The sequence below is a fragment of the Heloderma suspectum genome, chromosome 5 (assembly GCF_057233095.1).
Source record: "Heloderma suspectum isolate Gila_16-S chromosome 5, 16-S_ref, whole genome shotgun sequence".
Lineage (NCBI taxonomy): Eukaryota > Metazoa > Chordata > Lepidosauria > Squamata > Helodermatidae > Heloderma > Heloderma suspectum.
The window spans coordinates 204,738,049-204,761,029 of NC_139462.1; the positions used below are offsets into that span (position 1 = coordinate 204,738,049).

Consider the following 22,981-nt stretch of genomic DNA (forward strand, 5'->3'; position numbering starts at 1 on the left):
TCCAGCGCTCAGCCCATCCATATACAGGCAGTGACAGGTTTCCAACACAGCAGCAAGCCGCATACGATTGCACAATTGATACAATCATCAAAGGCCAGGGCTAGGCAACTTGTGGCCCTCCAGAAGTTTCAGCTTACAACTCCCATCAGCACTCCCCACTGGCCATGCTGGCGAAGTCTGACGGGGGTTGTACAAGCTGCCCACGCCTGGCCTATGACAATAAATAGCTCCAGTATATTTATACCGCTTGACTGCAGTCTTTTGCACAGCTTTGCACAGTGAGGGAGTAAGTCTCGCTAAGACCCCAGTGGGGCTTACTTCTGAGTAAATGTGCATCAGCTTGGGCTGTAGGACCACGATCTTAAGGCTCAGCTGGAAGCGAGGCCAATTTAGCGACATTTGCCTCCGAGTAAACACGAGGGCAAAGCAGCAGCAGCCGCCCGGCTGTGCACAAGCCGAGACTTGAGCGAGGCTCGTCCGTCGTCCAGCGCTTGGCCGGGCTCCCGGCAGGACGACGCTAGGGAGCGCGCGCTGCCCCGTTCCCCGCGACCCCGCCGGCCGCAAGCCCTCCATCCAGCCGCCCGCGCCTACCCTGTCCTCCTGTGCCGAAGGCTGAGGTTGTCTTTCACCGAGGGACTGTCGGGAATGAGCCCCTCCGGGTGCGGGGAGGCGTCCAAGACCCCCCCGAACGGCCGGCTGCCGCTCCTGTCCCTGTCGCCGGCGCTGTCTTCGAAGAGCACTTGGCCGCCCAGCTTGTTGAAGACGATGGTGTCCATGGCGGCGGCGGCGGCGGGCGGGCGCGGGCGAGCTCCTTCGGGCGCGGGCGGCCCGGCCGCGGCCGGGGCGAGGCTGATCAGCGGCGAGAGCGGCGCGGCGCTTCCGAGGTGGGGAGGACTCGACGGGCGCTGCGGAGGAGAGGCATCGGGTTACTCGAGGAGAGGCGGCCAGACGGAGCGCGGCGGGAGGGAGGGAGGGAGGGGGGGGCGGGCGAGATCAAGGCGAGCGGGCTTGGCGGCGCACGCAGCGCGGCCGGCGGCGGCGGCTACTGGACGCGCGCGCTTGGCTTAAGCCCTCCGCGGGCACCGGGAACGGGGGGGGGGGGCTGAATGCCACCAAGTGGCTGCGCGAGTTGTCGCCGTCCAGGCGACTTGGCCAAGCCCCCGATCCCAGACGGATGGACACGAGCGCAAGGCCTCTCGCAGTTCAAGGCACTGTTTTGTGATTGCACTTCTATCCCGCCTTTCCCACCCCAACCCTCCCCTTTTGCGAGGAACCCAAGGCGGCTTACATGGCCCGCCTCCTCTCCATGTTATCCTCACAAGCAGCCTGTGAGGTAGGGTGAGCGGAGAGCCCAGATCCGCCCAGTGAGCTTCAGGGTCGAGTGGGGACTAGGACCCCGGTTTCCAGAGCCCCGGTCCAACGCCCCGACCACTGCTCCACGCTGGCTGTCCAATGGATTCGTCTTTCCAGTTTGGTGCGCCTGGAGAGTCGGGAGCTACCGGGTTCTTGCAGTCCGCGCAGAGCTGGGACGAGGAACGCGTGTTGGTGGACTGCGACTCCCAGCATCCCTCGCCATTGGCTACGCTGGCTAAGGCCGATGGGAGTGGCCGTCCGACAACGTCTGGATGGCCGCACGCTCTCCACCCCGGGATGGGTGTCCCCTCCCTTCCCCCGCCACATGGCTGCTTGCTTATTTATTTATTTATTTATTGCATTTATATCCCGCCTTTTTTCCTCCAAGGAACTCAAGGCAGCGTACATGATCCTCCTCCTCCCTCCATTTTATCCTCACAACAACAACCCTGTGAGGCGGGTTGGGCTGAGAGTCTGTGACTGGCCCAAAGTCACCCAGTGAGCTTCCATGGCCGAGTGGGGACTAGAACCCGGATCTCCCGGCTCCCAGTCCAGCACTCTCGCCACTACACCACACTGGCTTCACATGTTTTGGCTTTTCCCGCACACTTACATCTGCCCCCCCCCCCCATCACAGGAATGTTTCAAGAAGAGCGTGACCATTCCTTGGAATGGAACCTTAGGCCGCCGCAATCCCCCCTTCGTACTTACTCGACAGTAAATTCCATTCAAGCCCATGGGACTCCCCGCTGTCCACGTGAAGTCCGACGTGGCCAAACTCCTATTAAAGCGAACGGGCAGCCCTGCTAATGTAAGGTTGGGATGCTGCTATTAGGCGCAAGTATTCGGAAGCAGTTTCTCCTCCCCTCACCACCGTAAAGAAATAAACTGTCCCCTTGAAATCCAAAACGATGGTTTTAGAGAGAGCTGATCCAAAGGCAGAAGAACAGGGGGCTTCGGAGACCTGAAAACGACTGCCCCATACTGGGTTTTCCCACCTTGGGCAGTGTAGTTGACATCTAGAAAGGGGGAGGGGAGCACCTCCCCCCCCGAATCATTTAAATCGAATTGTGTGCCCCGCCTTTTTTGGCACTCTTTTGAGGTTTTAAACCTTTCTCCGGGTGTGAACGTGTGTGGCCTTGTATATGCGCAACTGAACCCGGAAAAAGCGTTCCTTGATTTATTTGCCTGGGCATTCTCCTTTTACATGGGAACTACGAAGCAATCAGGCGAAACCGTTTTAAGTCTCAGGTGTCATTTATGTTCTTGATGCAGGACAGAATGCGGGACAAAGCATACATGTATCTTGTAATTGGCGTTAGAGGCGCGAAGGGCGGGGGGGGGAACCTACCAACATTTGGGGTCCCTAGTTAAAACTCATGGACTTTTTTTTCTTACAACTGAGGCTTAAGTCGGCTTTTCCTTAACCCACTTTTCTAAACGAGAATGTATACCCGTTTCTTTCATGTTATATCTATTTTTAAGGAGTGGCACAAACAGAACCGGAGAAGTTTAAAGACGCATCTCAACCAGCATGGGTGAAAGTCCTTTAAATGCGACCATAATACCGATTACAAAGTCCCCCGGGTTACCCGGTGTAATTAAACTTTGTCTTTAGCCCTCTATCCATTTGAAGTAGTCATTCACACGTACTACACATAACGACACTCGAAGGAGAATGTAGGCCTACCGTGTGAAAACGCAGGCGGGGGGCGGGGGGGGGGAACACTTCGGTGCTTCAAACGAACTGAGAGGCGCTTGGGTTCCCAGACCAGCCCTAAAACCAAGGCTGGAAGCTCTTCCTCTCCTGCCACGTCCCTGCTCTGCATCAATTTGGAGTCACGCTTGTTGTGTTTCCACATTTTAAAGAGCGGATCTCCAATTAAACGAGCGTAAAAGTATGCTTAGATTTCAGGGAACTGCTAGTTAGAACTAGGAAGGCCATCACGATGGAAGGGAGCGGGTCCCTGCATACAGAGAACGGGAACTGAAATGTGGGCACAACGCACACGGCCCTGAAGCTAGGCGCGCAGGAATCCCCATCCTCTTCGGGACTGGTACAGGAGGGAGAACAGTTTCTCACCTGTAAGAAAGGGGCCGATGGCCAATCTCACAGGGATGTCGGGGAGCACATGCTCAGACAGTGAATACCAATCGCCATCATCATCCTGGAACCATTTCCAGAGGGCAGCCGCGTTAGTCTGCTGCAGCAAAAACGGAAGAGTCTTGTGGCGCCTTAAAGACTAACCCGTTTCCCCTGGCATAAGCTTTCGTGGACTATCGCCCACTTTACCAGGGGCATACTTTCGGGAGGCGGGCGCGAGCGAGCGCTGTGGGCGCAGGATGCTCAGGCGGCAATCCTATGGGCACGTCCCTTCCCCGGGAGCCGGCCACACTGAACTTCCGCGCTCCCAGTTAGACGTGCCTGGGACGGGACTGCAGTTGACGGCCCGTTACACAGCGCAGGCCGGCAACCCTCCCGTATGGGCACCGCGGCCTATTTGCCCCGCTTCAGCCCGCTTTTAGCCAAGACAGCGGACCAGCAGAAACGGGTTCCTTTCGTTGGGGGTTCTCCATCCGCCGGGATTGGAGAAAACGAGCAAACGCACCCCTCACTGGGGCGCCGTTTTTTATTTTGCTCACGATCCCCGCCGACGCCTTTTGAGCTGGGAAATTTCCCCCCTCCCGCATTCCACCAGTGAATGGGCTGGCGAGGTCATCCAGGCGGCTCGCGGGTGGCGCTGCCCCCACGCCACCAGCCCCGGGAGAATCGCCCGTCGTAGCCCAGCAGGGCTTTGCTGCTCGCCATCCCATCGGAATGCGCGCTCATCCTCGAAGGAAGCAGCTGCTGGGACCTTCCCAGCCTGGCACCGGCGCGTCGCTGTCGTCCCTCGGCCGCGAGGGCTTTGGCCTTTGGAGCCTGGGATCCACTCAGCCAGCGGCAGGGACCCCCCCCCCCGCCACAACCGAGAGGGCACTTGTCGCCTTCCCCCTCGCTCGGGACACAAGATCTGAGCCCTCCCTTCTCCCGAACCCCCCGCCCTCCAGAAAGTGTGTCTCAGCTCAGCCAGCCTGTTGCGGCGGCGGCGGCCCCCTTTCCCTTGAGCGAAAAACGTCCGAGTAACCCGAGAAATTAGCCGAGATGGCCACTGTCAATATTTGCGAGGATGTAGTTGAGACTCTGTTTGACTAGTCCGTATGAAAAACTAGCAGGGCCGACATCCCAAGCGCACAGCCGCTCTTGGAAGGAGGAGGGGAAGCGCCCCTGGCCTGGAGTCATTCCGCGGGGCTGGCTTCCAAGTCGACGTGTAGAGAGGACGGACCGATGGTCCGCGCTGACTGGCAGGCCCCGGGACATGTGGGGCGTGCGTGTGTTTGTGTACACACGGATAGTGCGCCCACACACTACAAGCGCCTCTTTATGCTGCTGCTTTCTCGCACCATTTTCTGTCCCCCTTTGGATCTCGTCCATCAGCCCAAACTGTCCTTTGAAAGGATTGTTCATTTATACGTTTCAGGAGACGTACTTTTCCGACCTCCTTGTTTTGCCAGGAAGCCGCCCCGCTGCCCCGCTCAACACTGCATTCGCTTCGCTGGTGTACCCGCCCCAGAAAAAGGAGGAAAAGAAAAAGGCCTCCCACGTTACAGTGCAGGGACCACATACGGAAGATCCAGCTTCTACTTTTAAATCAACCCGAGGTAAATACCACAGTTGTCAGACGGGATTAGAGAGAATCCCCGCTTTGGCCACAACTCTGCTTACACAGGCGGAAGAAATCCATCTGGTTTTACCGCCCCGAGGGTGACGTGCAGGGGAGCGGGCGGCGGGCGGGGGGCACTCGTTACATCGCGGTTAATTAGAACGGCGTTAAAGGGCCTCTTTCAAGAATCCCAAAATGCAGAAACTGAACCCCTCGGGGGTGGTGGGGGAGGCCTTCTAGCCCACACATCTTCCGTCAGCAGCGGCCAGACGTCTCGCATTCCTTGTAACAGACACGCGCAACCCCTCGGTGTGCAGAACACGTGTCCAAGATGTGGTTCTGGGAGGGGGGAGCGACTCAGATCCCCGCGCTCTGCCGAAGGAGGCGTCGCGCACGAAAGCCCGGCTGCCGGCCGGCGACCTCGGCGGCAGCTCCTTCGCGCGAGGCTCGCCGCCCCCGAGAGCCGCGAGCGCGCCCTTGACCGCCCGGTCACATCCGCTCCCGCGCGCCAGGAGGCGACGCGTTCGCGCGGCGGCCGCCTCGTCTTCCTTCCGCGCCGCCCCCCCCGGTGGCCCAGGAGAGCGAACGGCGCTGCCCTCGCGGAGGCGCCCCCAGCCCCGCCATCCGCCCGCGACCAGCCTTTCGCGCAGCTCACGGGAACACAGTTCGGCAAGGCGCGCTCACAAAAGGGACCCCGGGCAGCTGGCGGGGAGAGTCATTGCGGAACGCCCGTGCCCGGCGGCCACGAGAACGCGCGTCTTGTGTGCACACGCGTTCAGTGGACGGGAACGCGAGAACGTCGGAAACCCTCGTTTTCGCACGAGCACAGAAACAAACCCAAGGCTCTTTGGAACACCTCGCCGAACTCATTCTCTCTCGCTCGCTCCCGCTCCCTTAAACAGTCCTAGGTGGCCGATGCTCTGCTCAACGGCCGCGCTAGTTCAGCGTCATTCCAAACACGCACAGCCGCCGCTCATTTCGTTTTCCTGGCGAACATATTTTCGCTGGAAGCCAGACCAGAAGCCAGCCGCCGTCAGAAACGGGCCCAAGGAGAAGGCGCGCGTGTGCAACGAGAACGGGCGCTGGGCTGCGCGGCGCACGGCGTCCTTGCAAAGCTGCTCGCGCGGACGCCCGCCCCGCAGGTGCTCGCCCACTGCCCACCGAGCTGCCCGGTCTCCGTTCCGCCGGCCCGGCCCGGCCCGGCCCCCGGCGCCATCCCCTGCCCGAGCTGCAGAACTGCCCTCGCGGGGGGGGGGGTAGCGGGGCAGAAGCGCTAGCTGCCCGAAAGGGGCGCGCGCGGCGGAGGAGCACGAGGCGGGGCGCGGACAGTGCCGGGGCGCGGCCCCGTTATCCGGAGCGCTCCGGGCGGCTCGGTCACGGGGCGTGTGGAAGGGCTGAGAGGTCACGGCCTGCCCCGGGGTTCCCTCGCCTCGGTCGGGCTCGGCGGGTCAAGGCGCGCACCCCAGAGGGCGTCTCTACCTGCGGCGAGCTGCGGCGCCGGCGGCTCGGCTGGGCGGCGGCGTGGCTTGCGCGGCGGCGGCGGCGGCGGCGGCGGCGGCTTCCACTCCCATCCCAGCGCGGCGGCCTCCACACGCTGTCAGCGCGCGCAGCCCCGGGTGCTCTTGAACCACAAGCTCTGACCGCGGCCGCCGCTCGCCTTTATGGCCCAGGCGGGAGCTGCCGGGCCCGGGAACGTGAATAGCCGCGCCTTCTCATGTTTCCCCTCTGGCCCGCTCAGCCTGCGAACATCCTCCCGTTGCCGTATCCAGCTTCCCGGGCAGCTGCGGCTGGGAAAGCCCGCGGCGTTGTCTGTCAGGACACGGGGGGAGGGGGCACGGAGGAGGGGGAGGGGCGCGAGCGAGGGCGCTGCGGGATCGGGGCCAGGCTGGCCCTTCCTTCGTGTGGGCGCTTCTGGGTGCCCCGATGTGCCCCGGAGGGGGACAGTTGAAAGAACAAATACCCCCTCCTTCCAGGAGAGTCAGAGGGCTGGAAGAGACCCGCAGAGACCCCCCCAAGGCAGCCACCGGCCCCTCCGGGTCCCGTCTAAGGCTGCCAACCCAGGCCCGTTTCCCGTAGACTCTGCGGCGCGAATCCCATGCCTGTTGTCTACTCCGAAGTAAGCCCCGTTGCACTGAACGGGGCTTGCGTCCAGCAAAGTGCGTACAAGAAGGCAGCCTCATCCCGTCGAACTCCGCGGGACTGACGTCTGGGCAAATATGCGCAAGATCCGCTTCGGGGGGCTGCGATCCTGTGCACACCTACCTGTGAGCAAGGCCCGTTGAAGGCTAGGGCGAGGGGGGCTGAGTTCCGAGTCAACGCGCGGAGCAATGGGTTGGTGGGGAGGTCCCTGAGACGGGCGCGCCGCTGCCTTCGCGTCGCCGCCTCGCTTCGCCGGCAAAAGGCGGCCACATCGCGGCTGGGCGCCCGAGGAGGCCGCGGCTGCTTCCACACGCTTACAACCGGGAGGGAGGATTCTCCTTCCGCCCCGTCAGTCACTTACTTCGTGATGCACAACTCGCCCATTTACACAGCCATCATTACTTACATGCCCAAATGCGTTGTATCTGTTCATCATTATGATATTGCTGCCACTGAATCATAATCTGTTCATGATGCTGATGTTAGCTACGACTGTGCTAGGCGCCAAGATATTTACTGTATATTCATCATGTCTCTTAGAGAGATCTGTTGATATTTGAACCACAGGTGGTCAAATATGATCTCACAACCTACACACACACACACACACGGAGGTCATCGATAAAAGCTTGAAGCACTTCGTGGTTGCTACAGAAACGGAGATCTTAAATGTTCATAAATCGCTATTACCAAGGATTGTTTCAGGTACGAAAGCTGGGGGAGGGGAGTATTATATCCAAGGGCGTTCCGGAAAAATTGAGCCTCAGAGTTATTGAGCGCGATAGATACGGTTTTTAAAACTTCTTCTGAGTTCGTTCGAAGCAGGTCGTGTTGTCCCAAGCAAAGGATGTGTATTTTCTGGATCGACGGCAAAGAATTGGATAAACTCGAAAACGAATAATACACGAAAATGAGTAACTTCACCGCAGAGAAACAAAATGGGGGTGGGGGGAGGAATTAGAAAAGGCTCCGATCCTATACGCACACGTGCGTGGAAGTACTCCCCACGGAATGCATGGCTCGCGCAAATCTTCATAGGTTCGGGGAGCGCGTCAATTTCCAAGGCAAAAAGGCGAATGCTGGACTCCGGACAGGTCAGATTCTAACCTCGCCTAAAATCCAGCGTTCTTCCAAAGAGGGAGGAGTGTGTAGAGATGCTCCTCTAATCTATAAAGAAACGGTGGTGGCTTTTAATCGCGGGGAAATAAGGAAGCAGCCATTTATGCCCTGTGCTCATTGGAAGGACAGATACTGAAGCTGAAGCTCAAATATTTTGGCCACCTAAAGCGAAGAGAAAACTCTCTGGAAAAGACCCTGATGCTGGGAAAGACTGAAGGCAAAAGGAGAAGGGGACGGCAGAGGATGAGATGGCTAGATAGCATCACGGATGCAATGAATATGAACTTGAGCACGCTCCGGGAGAGAGCGCAGGACAGGAAGGCTTGGCGTGCTATGGTCCATGGGGTCACGAAGAGTCGGACACGACTGAACGACTGAACAACAACAAGGCTTAAAATAGACAAGAACAGAAAGGATTAACGGGTGGCTGGGAATGATGAGACTTGCAGTCCAACCCATCTGACGGGCACCAGGTTGGGGAAGGCTGCTTGAATACTTCCCTTACTACACTATTGAGACAGTTTACACGGAATTGTTCAAATCTGGGCCACAATCAGGAGCTACGATAAAGCCATTGGTCATATATAGCTCATCCATTTGACCCTTGACTTTAGCGGGGTGGGAGGTTCAGGTTGTTCAACTCCTCTGTTTGGTTGTGTGAATGTCTGGTCCTGCAGGAGCTCTCTTACCTCGCCTGCTTGGAGTTCTGCCAGAGAGACCCTCCTTGCCTGCTCAGGGTTCCTCTTTTCGGGGTGCGAGGCTGGCATCTCCTCAGCCAGGGAACAAGCCCTTCTCCATAGTCCTCCAGCCAAGTGGGGAAGACCCTCCTTTGTGGGGCACGGCTTCAGTAGCACCAGATGGGTTCTGCAGCAGCATCTGCAGAAACACAAAAACTCACCTTAATGAGTTTAATGTAAGCTTTTGAGGCCTTGATTTGACAACTGTTGAAGGATTTTAACACCTTTATTTTACTGTTCTATTCATCTGTTATATTGTTATAGTTTAATACTGTAAACTGCTTTGTAAATTGGGTTGTTTTTGTTTTAAAAATTCTAAAATTAACTAGGGTGCCTGTTACGATATATACTGGAATATGTGTGTAAAACAGCGGTGTCATAAGTGCATTTGTGAGCATAGTTCTCTTCTCTCTCAGCTTTCTCCAACCTGGTGCCCTCCAGATCTGTTGGACTTCAACTCCCATAATCCCCAGCCAGCATGGCCATCTGGAGGGCACCAGGTTGAAGAAGGTTGTACTATCTAATCTAACTCTGCCTATGTAGAGAGAAAAAGTAAAGTCCCCCTTTACACTGTGATAGACTGACTCACTGGATAGCTGCATATTCTTCTCTACTCTAGTTATCCTTAGAGTAGACCCACTGAAATCAATGGGACATAAGTTACTCATGCCTAACTTAAGTCTCATTCATTTCAATGGGTCTGCTCTAAGTATGACTAAGTTCGGATCCAACTCATATTTTTATTTATAGAGAAGATAATGCAATTGTGCCTACTCCATACTAGTGATGTCATGGACACTCAGTAGTAGGTGACTGTGGCAGTACTTTCAACACTCCAATATAATTGCTTCTTGGACTAAGAACTAAATTTTCCCAGCAACTGGACTTAAAGCACAATCTTAAGCATGTTTACTTAGAAGTAAGTCCCCCTAAGTTCAATAAGATTTACTCCCTAGTAAATAAGTTTAGGATCACAAACAGAGGTTCGCACACTTGGAAAGTATTCTCCACCAACAGAAGAGAACGTCATGTGGATCATGCCCAACAATTTAGTAAACATTTCTCATTCTTCACACAAAAGACAAATAGTCTGGCCAAGTCTGAATTGTTCTTAGAAGAAAGGAAATTCTAATTCTGATGCTATAATTGTTGTGAACAGATATTGATATATTAAATAATAATTGGATTTTTTTCTTATTTAGGATAGATTTTTTTTAAGTCTTCTACCTACAGTAATATTTTAAATAAGGTACATAATGTACCATTGCCCCTTTCCCCACACAATGTTTCCCTTGCCAATATCGGAGTTATTGGACTGTTATTGCTTTCAATCCTAATTAATACCTTTGGGGCTTTTGGCAGTAGCCAGGTTATTTTAGCAGTACATTCTATAACCTTACAATCTGCTGAAGTAAGCAGAAGTTAGCAGAAGTAAGGTCCAAAATGGAATATTGCAGGACTGTGTCAGATACATATTGACAAAAGATGACCTATAGGCTGAGGCTACAGTTCAAAGGGACAGGAGGAAAATAATGCCTACAAATATGACCCAGCCAAACATGGCATTTGCTAAATAAGGTATCTGGCCAGTTTTTACCCAGTCAGTGAGCAAGAAGTGTCCACACTGATCTAGGGCTTTTCTGCACGAAGCTTTTCACCTGCACCTTTACTGATGCTTCTGGTTCTGGATTCTTTGCGAGATTAAGATTGGCTCATTCATTCATGTCCCCCCCCCCCAGGGGTTTTCTTTCTCTGCCTTTCTACGAGTTCCATTACACTATCATTACGTGGCACTGTGGTGTAGCGGAATTGCGCAAATACACAAGATTTCTATAACGCCATTCAGAAAAAATACCAGACTTTCCTCATTAGGGGAAAAAAAAAACCATAATAATGGCTGCAGAGCACTGGAGAGGCCCAGAGGATGACAATATCACCCAAAGGACCTACAGACTACCATCAGTGAGGAAGCACAAGCGCACAATAAAAGCCTTGCAAAGAAGGATTTGGTGCAGATTGTGTTAACGCTTCTAAAGTATTGCACAAGTTGGAACATGCTGTCTGAATCCCCCTCTCTGCAGACAGCAGTCCCAATGCAGCTTTTGTTACACTTCCCTGCATGCAACTAGCGGCCCTGGAAGGGACAAACATCCCCATCTGCATCAGACCCATCTATCAGGTGCAGGCGGGGAGGGATCAAATGTGCATCAGCACCATCAGCATGCACGCATGTATGTATTTCCCTTGCTGGGTCAGGAGGGATGACTTTTCTATACCCTAAACCAGGAATGCAGAACCTCAGGTCTGGGGGCCAAATCCAGCCTTTCTGGGGTCCCAATCCAGCCTTTTGGGTTTCCCCAGAAAGCCATGCCCCCTTCCACCTTTCCCTTAACCACCATTCATTTGGTGGTTTCCTGGATTTCCTGCAGCCCCCACCCCACCCCACCCCACCCCACCCCACCCCACCCTAAAACATTGGACTGCCTCTCCTAAGGCTTAGCTACTAGCAGTAAGGGCTTTAAGCTACAATGTGCCAGTACTTCTTTGGTGTTTTTGGTTTTTGGCCCTGCCCGTGTTGCCCTCAGCCCCGCCCACCGCTGGAATTTGGCCCCCAAGAGCTTCCATGGAATGGAATTTGGCTCTTGGGCTGAAAGAAGGTCTGCACCCCTGCCCTGATATCCAGTGGAGGCTGGTGGCTCCAGTCTCAGTAGGGCTGTAAATCCAGAAATTTTCAGAACCAGACAGAACTCTAAAGGAGGTATCCAAAGTGCTGGACCCTAGCCTCAAAATGGGTTCAGCACCTTGGATAGCTCCTTTAGAGTTCTGGCTGGTTCAGACTAAAACCCAGAAAGGATTCCCCGCTGCACTGAAATTGGAGCCACCAGCTTCCACTGCTGGCATCTATGGCTTTCCTGCATTGCAGACTGGCAGGGCCAGCAGCCGCACCACAACCACAGGCAGCTTCCAGGGCACCGGCATTCCAGCAGGGCCCACCGACACTGACGCCTGCCTTCCGCTGGGCACTCTGGCCCACCTGTATTCCCAGGCTTGGATTTACCAAAAGGCAGCGGCCTGCAGCTGGAAGGCCACCATTCCAACAGTCCCACAATGCTTTGGGGAAGCAGAATCAGGAGACGGAACCCTGCTGTCCCATTTGGTCAAGGGACACAATTTTGGTAAACAGACATTGAGCCATGGCAAGAATATACACATTACAGGCAGCTCACAGTGCCTGTTTCTGATTGCAGCAGTCATGCTGCTGCTCATTGCTACCACTCCCTGTTAGTGTTACAGAGGGGTCTTTGAAGCGCAGGTTGCTGGGAGAGGCATCACACCTGGTGTTGTCCTTGCAGGTGGGCTGCCTGCTGAAGAAGGAGGTCTGCTCACTGTTTCTGCTTTTTTGTCCTAGGCAGTGGAGGCTGGTGGCTCTGACATCAGTGGGGTGGTAAAGCCACTCCGGGTTTCAGTCAGAACCAGTCAGAACTCTAATGGCGCTATCCAAGGTGTGGAGCAGCCTCCACTGGTTCTAGGATCTGTTTCATGTAGGGACTGATCCACAGCTTTGCAGTGACAGCACGGCAAGACACGATGTGGTTGTCTTCTTGGTGCACAAGGCCCCAGCTGCTGGCCATACCTGTTGCAACAGTAACGAACTGGTGGAGAGTACGTTACCTGGAGCTGCACGTCCTAGACTTGATTTGTTGAAATTGCTTCTCCCAGCCACAGAAGCATGGCTAAGAAGGAATTCAGCAGAAGGCCTGGGTGACACACACACACACACACACACCCGCCTTTTGCAGGATCATCATGAAATGCATAATTCACCTATGGAATAAATTCCGTAATCATTCTGTGTCAAGATGATGTGCTTTGCCACTCATATGTGAGAGGTTTTGCAGGGACTAAATAAATTCATAGCGAATAGGTCTATCAACAGCCATGAAACATAACAGGTAAGAATGGAACGTCCAAGAGCAAATGCAATACATCACTGATTACCAAATGCTGGGGATAAAGAATATGGAATGGTTATCTCCATCTTGCTGAACATGTGAGCATCCATAGGATATCTGTCTGATGGCCCTCTGTCCAAGAAAGGGTGCTATGCTTGAACAATCGTTAGCCTGAACCAGCTTAGCAATTGTTATGTTCTTAACTGTACTGTCTCCTCTTTATTAAAGCCAAGGCAGAGTTCTGCATTCTGGCAACTTTGTTTCTATTTGTATTTCCAAAAGAAAGAACCCTACATCACCTAGATTGCATCTACAGGCAATCGGGGTGTGTATGTCAGGGAAGCAGGGTCAGGAGACAGAATCCTGCTGCCCCATTTAGTAAACAGAGAATGAGGAGCAGTTAAATTGTGAGCCACCCTCTCTGCCTGGCTGCAGAACCTGAGAGGAAGGGGAAGGGATGGAAACACATATATCAACATTTGGAAACCAGTGCTGGGAAAAAACAAAAGCTGTGGGGGGAAACCCCTGCCAAAGATAGCGATGGAGCGGCAGGAGCAGATGGCACCAATGCAACGCCATCCACGCCTTCAATGTAGTGAGATCTACCAAATAACTGCATGTAAATTTCACACACACACACCTCCCCTCGTTTCCATATTTCATCCCTTAGATCACGCTCTGAGAGAGAAGTTGTTAATGAAAACAAGGTTAACTCCGGTTTCTATTTCCAGAGCTTGTTTAACATTCAGAATAGGATACAGAATGGAGGCTTTGTGTTTTTAATTAAGGTTCTTTACTCAAAACTGTGCTGAAAAGTAAATCAATTGCTCTGAGCCAGGAAGCCGGCTCCTAGCTCTGGTCCAGTCACACTTCATCCTCTCTGCAAGGGGTGGGGAGAGATGACAACAGGCAGCAGCTGCCCCAGGACCTGTGTGAGGTTTGCAGAAAAGCAAACCTTCCTGAAATATCTGCTGTGCAGAGAGGTCATGTACAAAAGGAAGGGCTTGCAGCTGAGGTTTTGGGAGGGGGGTGAAAGTTAGCACAATAGGCCCCCAATTTAAGCACGCAATCTTCATGCACCAACCCTATTGGAATGAATGGCAGGTGCTTAAGAGTACAGCAAGGCAATGTAAACTTAAACGTGGGAGAAACAAACGGACAGAACAATCAGTTAAAATCTAACTGCCGAGGGAGATTTTGTAAGAGGAGGAGATAACTTTAATTACCAGGAAACATTATTACGTGAGTGGATTCAGATGTTAGATATATTTAAAAGGGATATTCTGTTTCCTTGTAATTCAGTGTTAACAAAAGCTTTAAAACAGAAACAAGATCTATAAATGCTTCCAAACACCGAGGGCTGGGACATTACAAACTGTGTCATAAAATGCTATCACTGAACTGAAAAGAGTAACAAATCAGTTTTACAAGGATCTGTTGTTACTGGTGCAATGCATTTGTTTTACTCTCATGGTTATCCAACTTGGCTATTATTGCAGAGAAATTAACCTCACCATGGCAGAATATTAAAGATCTCATAGTCTCATTGGTATGGGGTCCTCAAAGGTCTGCTTTGCATTATAAGAATATAATGAAGGTTAGTCACAACTTTAAATTCATGGGTTTGCAGCTTGAACCACCTACCCCATTTTTATTTGAAAGCAAGTCCCATTGACTTCTGTGGGACCTACTTCCAAGAGAAGGTAAGTGTGAATACCCAAAGTATGAAGCGAGGGGAAGACTGGAATTAGAGCCGTGAAGCACAGTTGAATGTAACTACTTTGGGGACTGGCAGCTCCTATAAGCACTGGAAGATGTCCTCCCCCCCCCCCCGCTTGTTAAAAAAAGAAAAATATGAACCAAACCTTGCTAGAGCTGTTATTTGGAAATTAAAAGAGGGAGAAGGGAGCCAGCTGAATATGAATAAATTTATTATATATATACTCAGCTTTTCAGCCAAGATCAGATCCCAAAGCAGCTTACAACAATTAAAACACAAAGGTTCAATATATTAGGGATACATGAACATGTATTTATGGCTTCCCAGATAGGCTAGCATATAGGATCCTGCTTTTGTAACACTATCAGGGTGCAGTCCTATGCCTGTTTAGATAGAAAAAGTCCTACAACTCCCAGCATTCCCCAGCCAGCCATGCTTGCTGGGGGTTGTAGGACTTTTTTCCTGTCTAAACAAGTGTGGGATTTGAGCTTTATAGTTTGTATAGCCCTTATAGTGATTTGTATGCCGCATTATATGAGTTAAACCAGAGGTGGGGAACCTGTAGCCCACCATACATTGTTGGATTACAAATTCCACCATCCCTGACAATTGGCCATGCTGGCAGGGGCTGGTGGAGGCCAACAACATCTGGAGGGCCATGGGCTCCCCTCTCTGAATTAAACTTTTGAGCAGAGCTTTATGGTAATGAATGTTTTTGTATCAGAGCTGCAGCTCTTTGAAACAGATGAGCACTGAATGCCTCCCAAGCCCTAAAACTCTATAAACTGCCATGTGAACTTGCCAATAATTAATTAGAGGAGGGAAAGGCAAATGCTTATTGTGCCGTAATGAAAGGGAGGAGGGGACAGAATCAAAACTCTTGTACTTCATTTTATCCGTCTGGGCAGCCATAACTGTATTAAATCGAATCATTTTATTCTCGGTCTACCTCCAGTTGCTGAATAAAATAGTTTTATGGCAGCCAACGGTACTAATATTTCTTTACTAGCATAGCTTAATGGAGCATTTTTAATCAGCTGCACTGCAGCATGTGCCAGATTGCTGGAGTCTTATTGCCCTCTAGAAGGAAGACCTGTCACAACAGCTAGCATAGGCTGGGCTCTAAATCAATACAGGGTAGTACTGGCAGAAGCAGATCATGACTTTGTTCAGCTTCCATCCCTCACCTCTCCACTTGTTAATCAGGCACGTACAAAATGCATATGCTGATGCGCTTGCAGACTGCTGAGACTGCCTAAACAGGATCAGCCTAGGACCATGTCTTCCATGACAACCATGGGGCTGTCTCCATTTGAACACATAGGTCAGAGCATACCCTTGATTTGGCCTTTGTCCCTGGATATGAGGGTGGTAGACTGGATATTGGGGGTGGTGGTGGAAATCACCCCGTTATCATGATCAGATCGCTTTCTGGTGAAATCTGGTCTCATGGTGCCAGTCTCTCCCTGCAGGGGTGGGGGACCCATTAAGATGGTCCATCCATGGAGACTTTATGGAATCCGATGGATTCTTGGATGCTCTGGGGGACTTTCCATTAGCCATTGCTGGTGATTCTGACAAGGCCCTTGTCACGCTGTGGAATGGTGAGGTGCAATGGGCCATTGACAGGATCGCTCCTGAGTGCCCTCTTCAGTACTGTGGAGTTTGGAAGGCTCTCTGGTTTACTGGGAAGCTCTGGACAATGAAACAAATCAGAAGACGGCTGGACCATAAGTTGTGTAAGACTCTTCATGAAGGTGATCCAGCATGCATAAGAGCATATAATTGTACCTACTCTGTGTCAGTGAAGGTGGCAAAGAAGGCTTACTTTGCTGCCTCCAAAGCATCTTTGAGTGGCTGTCCAGCTGAACTTTTCCAAGTGGTTATAGGGTTATTGTCATCTACTCCAGTGAATCCAATATTAGCGCCCTTGGAGGCCCACTGTGATAGGTTTGCATGACATTTCAAGGATAAAATCGTCTGCCTTCATGCTGACTTGAATGCTGCTATTGATGCAGTCTGTTGAGGTGTCAAGTGCACCATCTTATCCTGTTTTGTGGGATCTGTTCCAGAGCCTGAGGATGTGGACAAGATGCTTGCATCTGTACAACCCACCACATGCTCTGTCAACCCTTGCCCTTCAAGGCTTCTTCGGTCAGGGGACTGACCGGATGGATCAGGGGAGTGGTGAATGCATCATTGTGTGATGGTGTGGTCCCTACTGCCTTGAAGGAGGCAGTGGTGTGACCACTTCTGAAAACAACCCTCTCTGGACCCAAGTACCCCCTTCCAGGGTAACGTGCTCAAGAGAGTGGTGGCATCCTAGCTGCCGGCGCTCTTGTATGGAACTGATTATCTGGATCCATTCCAGTCTGGGTTCAGGCCTGGTTTGGAGATGGGATTGGCCTTGGTCACCCTGATGGATGACCTTCAGGTGATGGACAGAGGGAGTGTGACCCTGTTACTACTTCTTGATCTCTCAGTGGCTTTTGATACCGTTGACCATGGTATCCTCCTGGACTGCCTCTGCGAGTTGGAAGATGTGTTCTACAGTGGTTCAGCTCTTACTTGCTGGGTCAAGTTCCAGAGAATAACATTGGGCGACGGTGCCTCAGCCCCCTGGCAGTTGAACTGTGGGCTTCCACAGGGGACCGTCTTGTTCTCAATGTTATTTAATATCTTTATGAAGCTGGTGGGAGCAGTCATTCGGGGACTGGGGGCAAGGTGTCACCAGCATGATGATGACGCCCATCTCTATTTCTCTGTGACATCTGAATTGGGAGAGGCTGTGTTCTGAACCAGTGCCTGGATGCAGTTATGGCTTGGATGAGGACTAATAAACTGAAGCTGAATCCTGATGAGACAGAGGCCCTTTAGGTGGGTGGTTCCCAGGGCTGGGACTTGGCTTGTTTTCATGTTATGGATGAGATTGCTCTCCCTCTGAAGGAACAGATATGTAGTTTGGAGGTGTTCCTGGATCCACCTTTGTCACTGGAGGCCCAGGTGAGCCAACTACACCCATTCCTGGACAGGGGCAGCCTAGCCATAGTGATCCATGCACTGGTAACCTCACAATTAGACTACTGTAACATGCTCTGTGTGGGGCTGCCCTTGTGCCTACTTCAGAAGCTGCAGCTAGTGCAGAATGCAGCTGCCAGGGTGCTCAGTGGGACACCCAGCCGGGCTCACATAACACCTGTGTTAAAAGAAGTGCGCTGGCCGCCGATTCGGTACTGAACCATGTTCAAGGTTATGTTGCTGACATGCAAAGCTCTAAACGGCTTGGGACCAGGAGCCTGCCTTCCCCTATATATACCCAGCTGGCCTTTAAGATCTTCAGAGGAGGCCTTGCTGGTCGTTCCACGACCAACAGAACGTCACCATGTAATATCTCGAAGGTGGGCCTTCTCAGTGGCGACACCCACCCGCTGGAAAACCCTCCTCCATGCGGTTTGGGAGGCAGAAAATGTGGGGTGTTTCAAAATACACTTGTTCACCCAGGATTTCTCTGGCTTGTAATTAATTGCAATTAATCACATGCTGCTCCATCTTACTGTTCCTTGTATTGTTTTGTGTTGTTACTGTAGATGGAATCATTTTTAATAATGTATTTTAAATGTGATTTGTATTGTTACTGTAGCGGAAATTGTTTTTAAAAGCTTCTTTAAATGTGATTTTTGATATTTATATTAAATAATATAAATTATTATATTTATAGTATAAAGGTTAAATTTAATATAAATATAAATTTAATATTTATATTAAATAATATAATTGGTATATTTATAACATAAAGGTTTATGTTAGAGATTTTGTTATATTAAGTGGTATATAAGTACTATAAATAAATACATGAAAGCACTCCAGACTCCAGGCCAAAGGGGGTCTTGAACTGACAACCTGGGGGGTATCAAGCAGGAGCCCATCTGTGTAACACTGCCCAGCTCTGGTCAAAGGAGGGAACTGCAGAGAGACTACTCAGACCAACCATTAGGGATGGATGAATCTGTCAATTTCAGTTCCTCTCATTTTTCCAATCTGAAGTTTAGCTTGTATGCATTTTTGTATGCAATTTTGCCTAATATACACAGTTTTTGCAGGCAATTTTCCTAATATAATACCCTTTTTAATACTATTTTCACAAACAGCTGCATTTTTGTGTGCACCTTTCCCTGATGTACACAGTTCAGAGAAATGTAAATTTTGAAGCATAACAGAGTTTATTTCCTTATTTGATTTATACCCTGGCCTCCTACCCACCCTCCCCCCCCCCCCGCCAAAAATTGCACTCAAGGCTGCTGTCTCAGTTCATATATTGGTTCAAAAGTGAGAAATTAGGCAAGTTCGCATTAAAACATGAACCAAAGGAATTTCTTTCCCACCTCTACCACCCATAGGCCGGTATGCATCAAGGGGGATTCCGCAACCCCTATGAAGACTTCTGGAACAGCCTTGTGTGCTCATCTATGAGACTCTGCAGCTCTTGCTGCCTTCACCTGCCCCCCCCCCCCATAAATTTAACCAGAGCTGGGTTTGTCAGAAAGCAATAGCACTTTGGTAAATTCAAGTGTTTATGCAGCTGTCCTGCTGTGGCTGGTTCAGGCTCCATCATGAGGCAGCCTATCAGGCAAATCCATCTTGAAGGTCAAAAGGTGTAGTGGAATATGCATTATAGTGTGTGAAATCGATAAGAATTTATTGCATTGTGTAGATGTGGTTAGTTCTCTGTGTGTTGTGAGATAACCTTGAGTAATCGAATGTATTGCTGGAAATGAAGGAAGGCTGCCATGAGTGGGTCAGTTGACTACTGGAAGCAGCAAGCTGCTTAGCTTAGCGGGGATACCTCCATCTAGGTGTGGGAGTAGTGGTACACCCAGGTCTGAAACTAAGGATGACGTCATCGATACCATGGGGGTTATAAAAGACCAGGGTTTGATTTGTTTGGGAGAAATCCTGAGAAAATAAGAAACTCACCAAACGTGCTTGGGCTGGCTTTGCCCACCGGGCCTTCCATTTAGGTAAATATGAAACTTTGATATTAGCTGTTAGGATGAGAGGAACTTATAATTTACAATGTTAACAATATGCCTGCTACTATTTTCATTATATTTTAGTAATTATAATGTGTGTATTTAAGGATGTTTGTGATCTCCCTTATCAAAAGCATGTTATTCTCTTAGACTGTTTCAGCAATAAAGATATATTCTTTAATACCAAATTTGTGTTGTGTGGCTTGAGAGAAGTTTCAGGGACCACTACCCACACATTAATTCTTGGAGCCCAAAACACTCAGTAAAGATTTGTAAATCTATCAGAGTGGGGTCCATCCTTAAAGCTGTTGTATTCTCTCTGGATCTGGTGAATCTAAGATACATCCATTCAAGTTTGGGAAACAAGCTAGTTGGATGGAGTGAGAAAAAGCTACTCATCTCGAAGGCAAGCAGAGGTCAGAAGCACAGGCAAACAGTTTAATACAAGCACAATTGAAGAAAGAGGGTCTTATCAGGTGTCCAGGGATCAGCAGCACAGGATATCAGTTCAAAGAAGCAAGGACCGGAAATAGGATGCAAGGTACTCAGAGCTAAAATAAAGGTGCAGGCAAGCATCAGATCTCAACAGAGATCTTATAAACTAGAGCTTCTAGCATCCCATCCCCCCCCCCGACCTCAGTTGCAGCACATCAGAGGCTTCTGGAAGAAGTCCTCCTCATGAGTAGGGCCCTACTCACTCAACTTTACTCATGAGGAGCCTTCCTTTGCAAATGGGCACGCCTTCTCACAGGGACTGTTCTGCCTTGCCTCTTGAGATGCTGATGCTCTCTGGGGCTAGGTGGTCACTCAGCCTCTGGCTAAGAGGCAGTGTTCCCCTCCCCTTGTGGGGATGGACCTGTGGCCATCCCCCCCAAAGGCACAGGCTCCTCCTGGACTTCTGGCATGGGCTGTGTCAGGGTGCCCCTGTTGCCCACTGACTTCTCCAGTAGCCAGAATCAACACTCAGACAAAAGGGCTGCTTTCTAAGGCTTTAATTCCACTTATCCTAATGAGGCATACAGATGCTAATTGCTTGAGACTCAGAGGAACTACAAAGGAACAGCCATCTAGGGATTTCTAAGGGTTAGGACGTCAGTTGATCTGTGTTTGGGGAAAACACGGCAACTCTCTGAACTTAAGGGGTGGGAGGGGAAGATCTCCCCCTCTCCTGTGATGCTTCTGGGCGCAGCTGTTGACCTCGAGCCAATCGGGCTGAGCACCAAAGCTCGACTCCTGCAATCTCTCGCTTGTGCCTGCGTCTGCGCCTCACATCTAAAAGCTCAGGTTGTCCCTCCCTTTCCACGCTTGGTTCACTGTCACTCCCAGGGATGTGAGCGGGGAGGGGGGCTCACCTTCCAGCTGTGCCTCTGAAGTCTGAGAGAGTTCCTCCCCCACGAATTGTATCTGCTCCTCAGAATCAGAGCTGCTTTGGGACTCTGTGGGCTCAGCTACAACCCTCAGTGTTGTTTTTCTCTGGGAGCTCTAGCTCCTCCTCTGAAGAGGATTCCTCCAGTGGGGGCATGACAGCACAGAGAACTGAAAGAATACTGTTGCAGAAGTAACAATTCCCTAATGGCTGGGAGAACTGGTTCTAGAGACTCCCAGGATGCTGATCCTATGAGGAAAGGTTGAAGGGTCTGGGTATGTTTGGCCTCGAGAGAAGCTGATTAAGAAGTGAAATGATAGGCATCGTTAAATATCTGAAGGGCTATTGCAGAGACAATGGAGCAGGTTTGTTTCCTGTTACTCCAGAGGATAGGATCCAAGCCAATGGGTTCAAATGACAAAAAAGGGATTTTGGCTAAATATTATGAAGAACTTCTGGATAGTATGAGCTGTTTGACAGTGGAACAGACTCCCTTGGAAGATGGTGGACTCTCCTTCATTAGTTTTTAAGCAGAGCTGGATGGCCAGCTATCATAGATGCTGTAGTAGTGGATTTCTTGCATCAACAGGGAGTTGGACTAGATTTACCTTCAAGATCCCCTCCAACTCTATGATTCTGTGGTTCTATGATTTGGGATGAGTACTTATGTGTTTTCTATGGCATCACAAAAGGCCTGTGCAATGTATATTTGTAAGTCAATATTATTATAAAGTTACCATAAGTCTACAGTGCAGTCTCTCTTCCAAAGGAAATTAATCCTGTATTGGCTGACCTGAATTTTTCACTGCTCTGGAAAGGGAGTACGATACAATGTTGGCTTTGGCCCATCAAGCACATCAGCTGCTGTCTTCTCAGGAGTGATCTCAACATTCCAAATGCTAGAACATCTCCAAACAGGTGACCTACAAGGATACATTCATTTTGCTGAATTTCAATGATGCATTCTTGTGAGAGAAAACTATGCTATTGTTACTATGCATGGCAGCCAGAGAGGTACTCTTCAGGCATCTGTTCTGGTGGGGACAATGACATTTCAAAGAAAGGGTGTCATCTTGCGGCTTTCATCTCTTGCGCCTAATTGTGATAACAATTGTTTCCTTGTTCATCACATTCACGTTTGTTTACTGCTACAGTCATTTCTGGAACTACTTGTCAATCCTTGTAGTTCCCTTATTAGGTAACACCATTTAACCCAATGGGGGTTTGATGTCGGCAAGAACACCTTGGGGCATATTTGCACAGGCCACATCCATCGTCCCTGATCTGGTACTCCATGTGTGCTCTAATGACGCAAGGAATTCCTGGCACAAGTAGGATTCTCTGTTCACTTCAATGGAGGGGCCATGAAACATGGATGCTTATCCATGTGCTAACTGCCCCCTCTGCTGAAATGAACGTAGAAGGCATTGCAGAGAGCCTGGACCCCATGGATGCATTGGAGCAGGCGTGGGGAACATGTGGCCATCCAGATGTTGGTGGACTGCAACTCCCATCAATTCTAGCCAGTATAGCTGGTGATGAGGCATGATGGGAACATCTAGAGGGCCAAATGTTCTCCATCCCTGCAATGGAGTTTCTTCACACAAAAGTGGTGACTGGATTAGTGAGACTCAGTGCATTCCATCCCAGAAGGTTACCATGGGAGCGTGTTTGCATGGGACATGTAAAGATTTGGAATCATGGATGAGCTGGTCAACATAAGCACAAAGTTCCTGGGTGACCCTGGGCAAACAATTATCCTTTAACCTCAACCCTACCACACATACACACAGCCCATCTGCTCTATGAGGGGGCCATACTGGTCTTCCTTATAGGATTGTTTTTGAGATGATGTATGCAAAG

At 50.8% G+C, this 22,981-nt stretch overlaps 1 protein-coding gene across 13 annotated transcripts in view; it reads right to left on the reverse strand.

Annotated features, from left to right (window-relative positions):
• The window catches only part of MKX (mohawk homeobox), a 105,932-nt gene extending 84,736 nt beyond the window's left edge, over positions 1–21,196 (reverse strand). Inside the window, exons 1-5 of one of the 13 annotated variants that reach the window (XM_084859129.1) lie at positions 21,105–21,196; positions 9,002–9,188; positions 2,065–2,159; positions 1,289–1,523; positions 592–905 (exon numbers count right to left, since the gene is read on the reverse strand). In XM_084859129.1, coding sequence (XP_084715255.1) covers positions 592–776 — 185 coding nt within the window. In that variant the 5' untranslated portion in view covers positions 777–905; positions 1,289–1,523; positions 2,065–2,159; positions 9,002–9,188; positions 21,105–21,196. Of the gene's footprint in view, positions 1–591; positions 906–1,288; positions 1,524–2,064; positions 2,160–3,436; positions 3,558–4,794; positions 5,014–6,533; positions 6,686–7,316; positions 7,534–7,599; positions 8,361–9,001; positions 9,189–21,104 lie in introns of those variants that run through there. The other 12 variants (XM_084859127.1, XM_084859126.1, XM_084859125.1 and 9 more) reach the window with 12 other exon arrangements.
• Between the last annotated feature and the right edge of the window lie 1,785 nt (positions 21,197–22,981).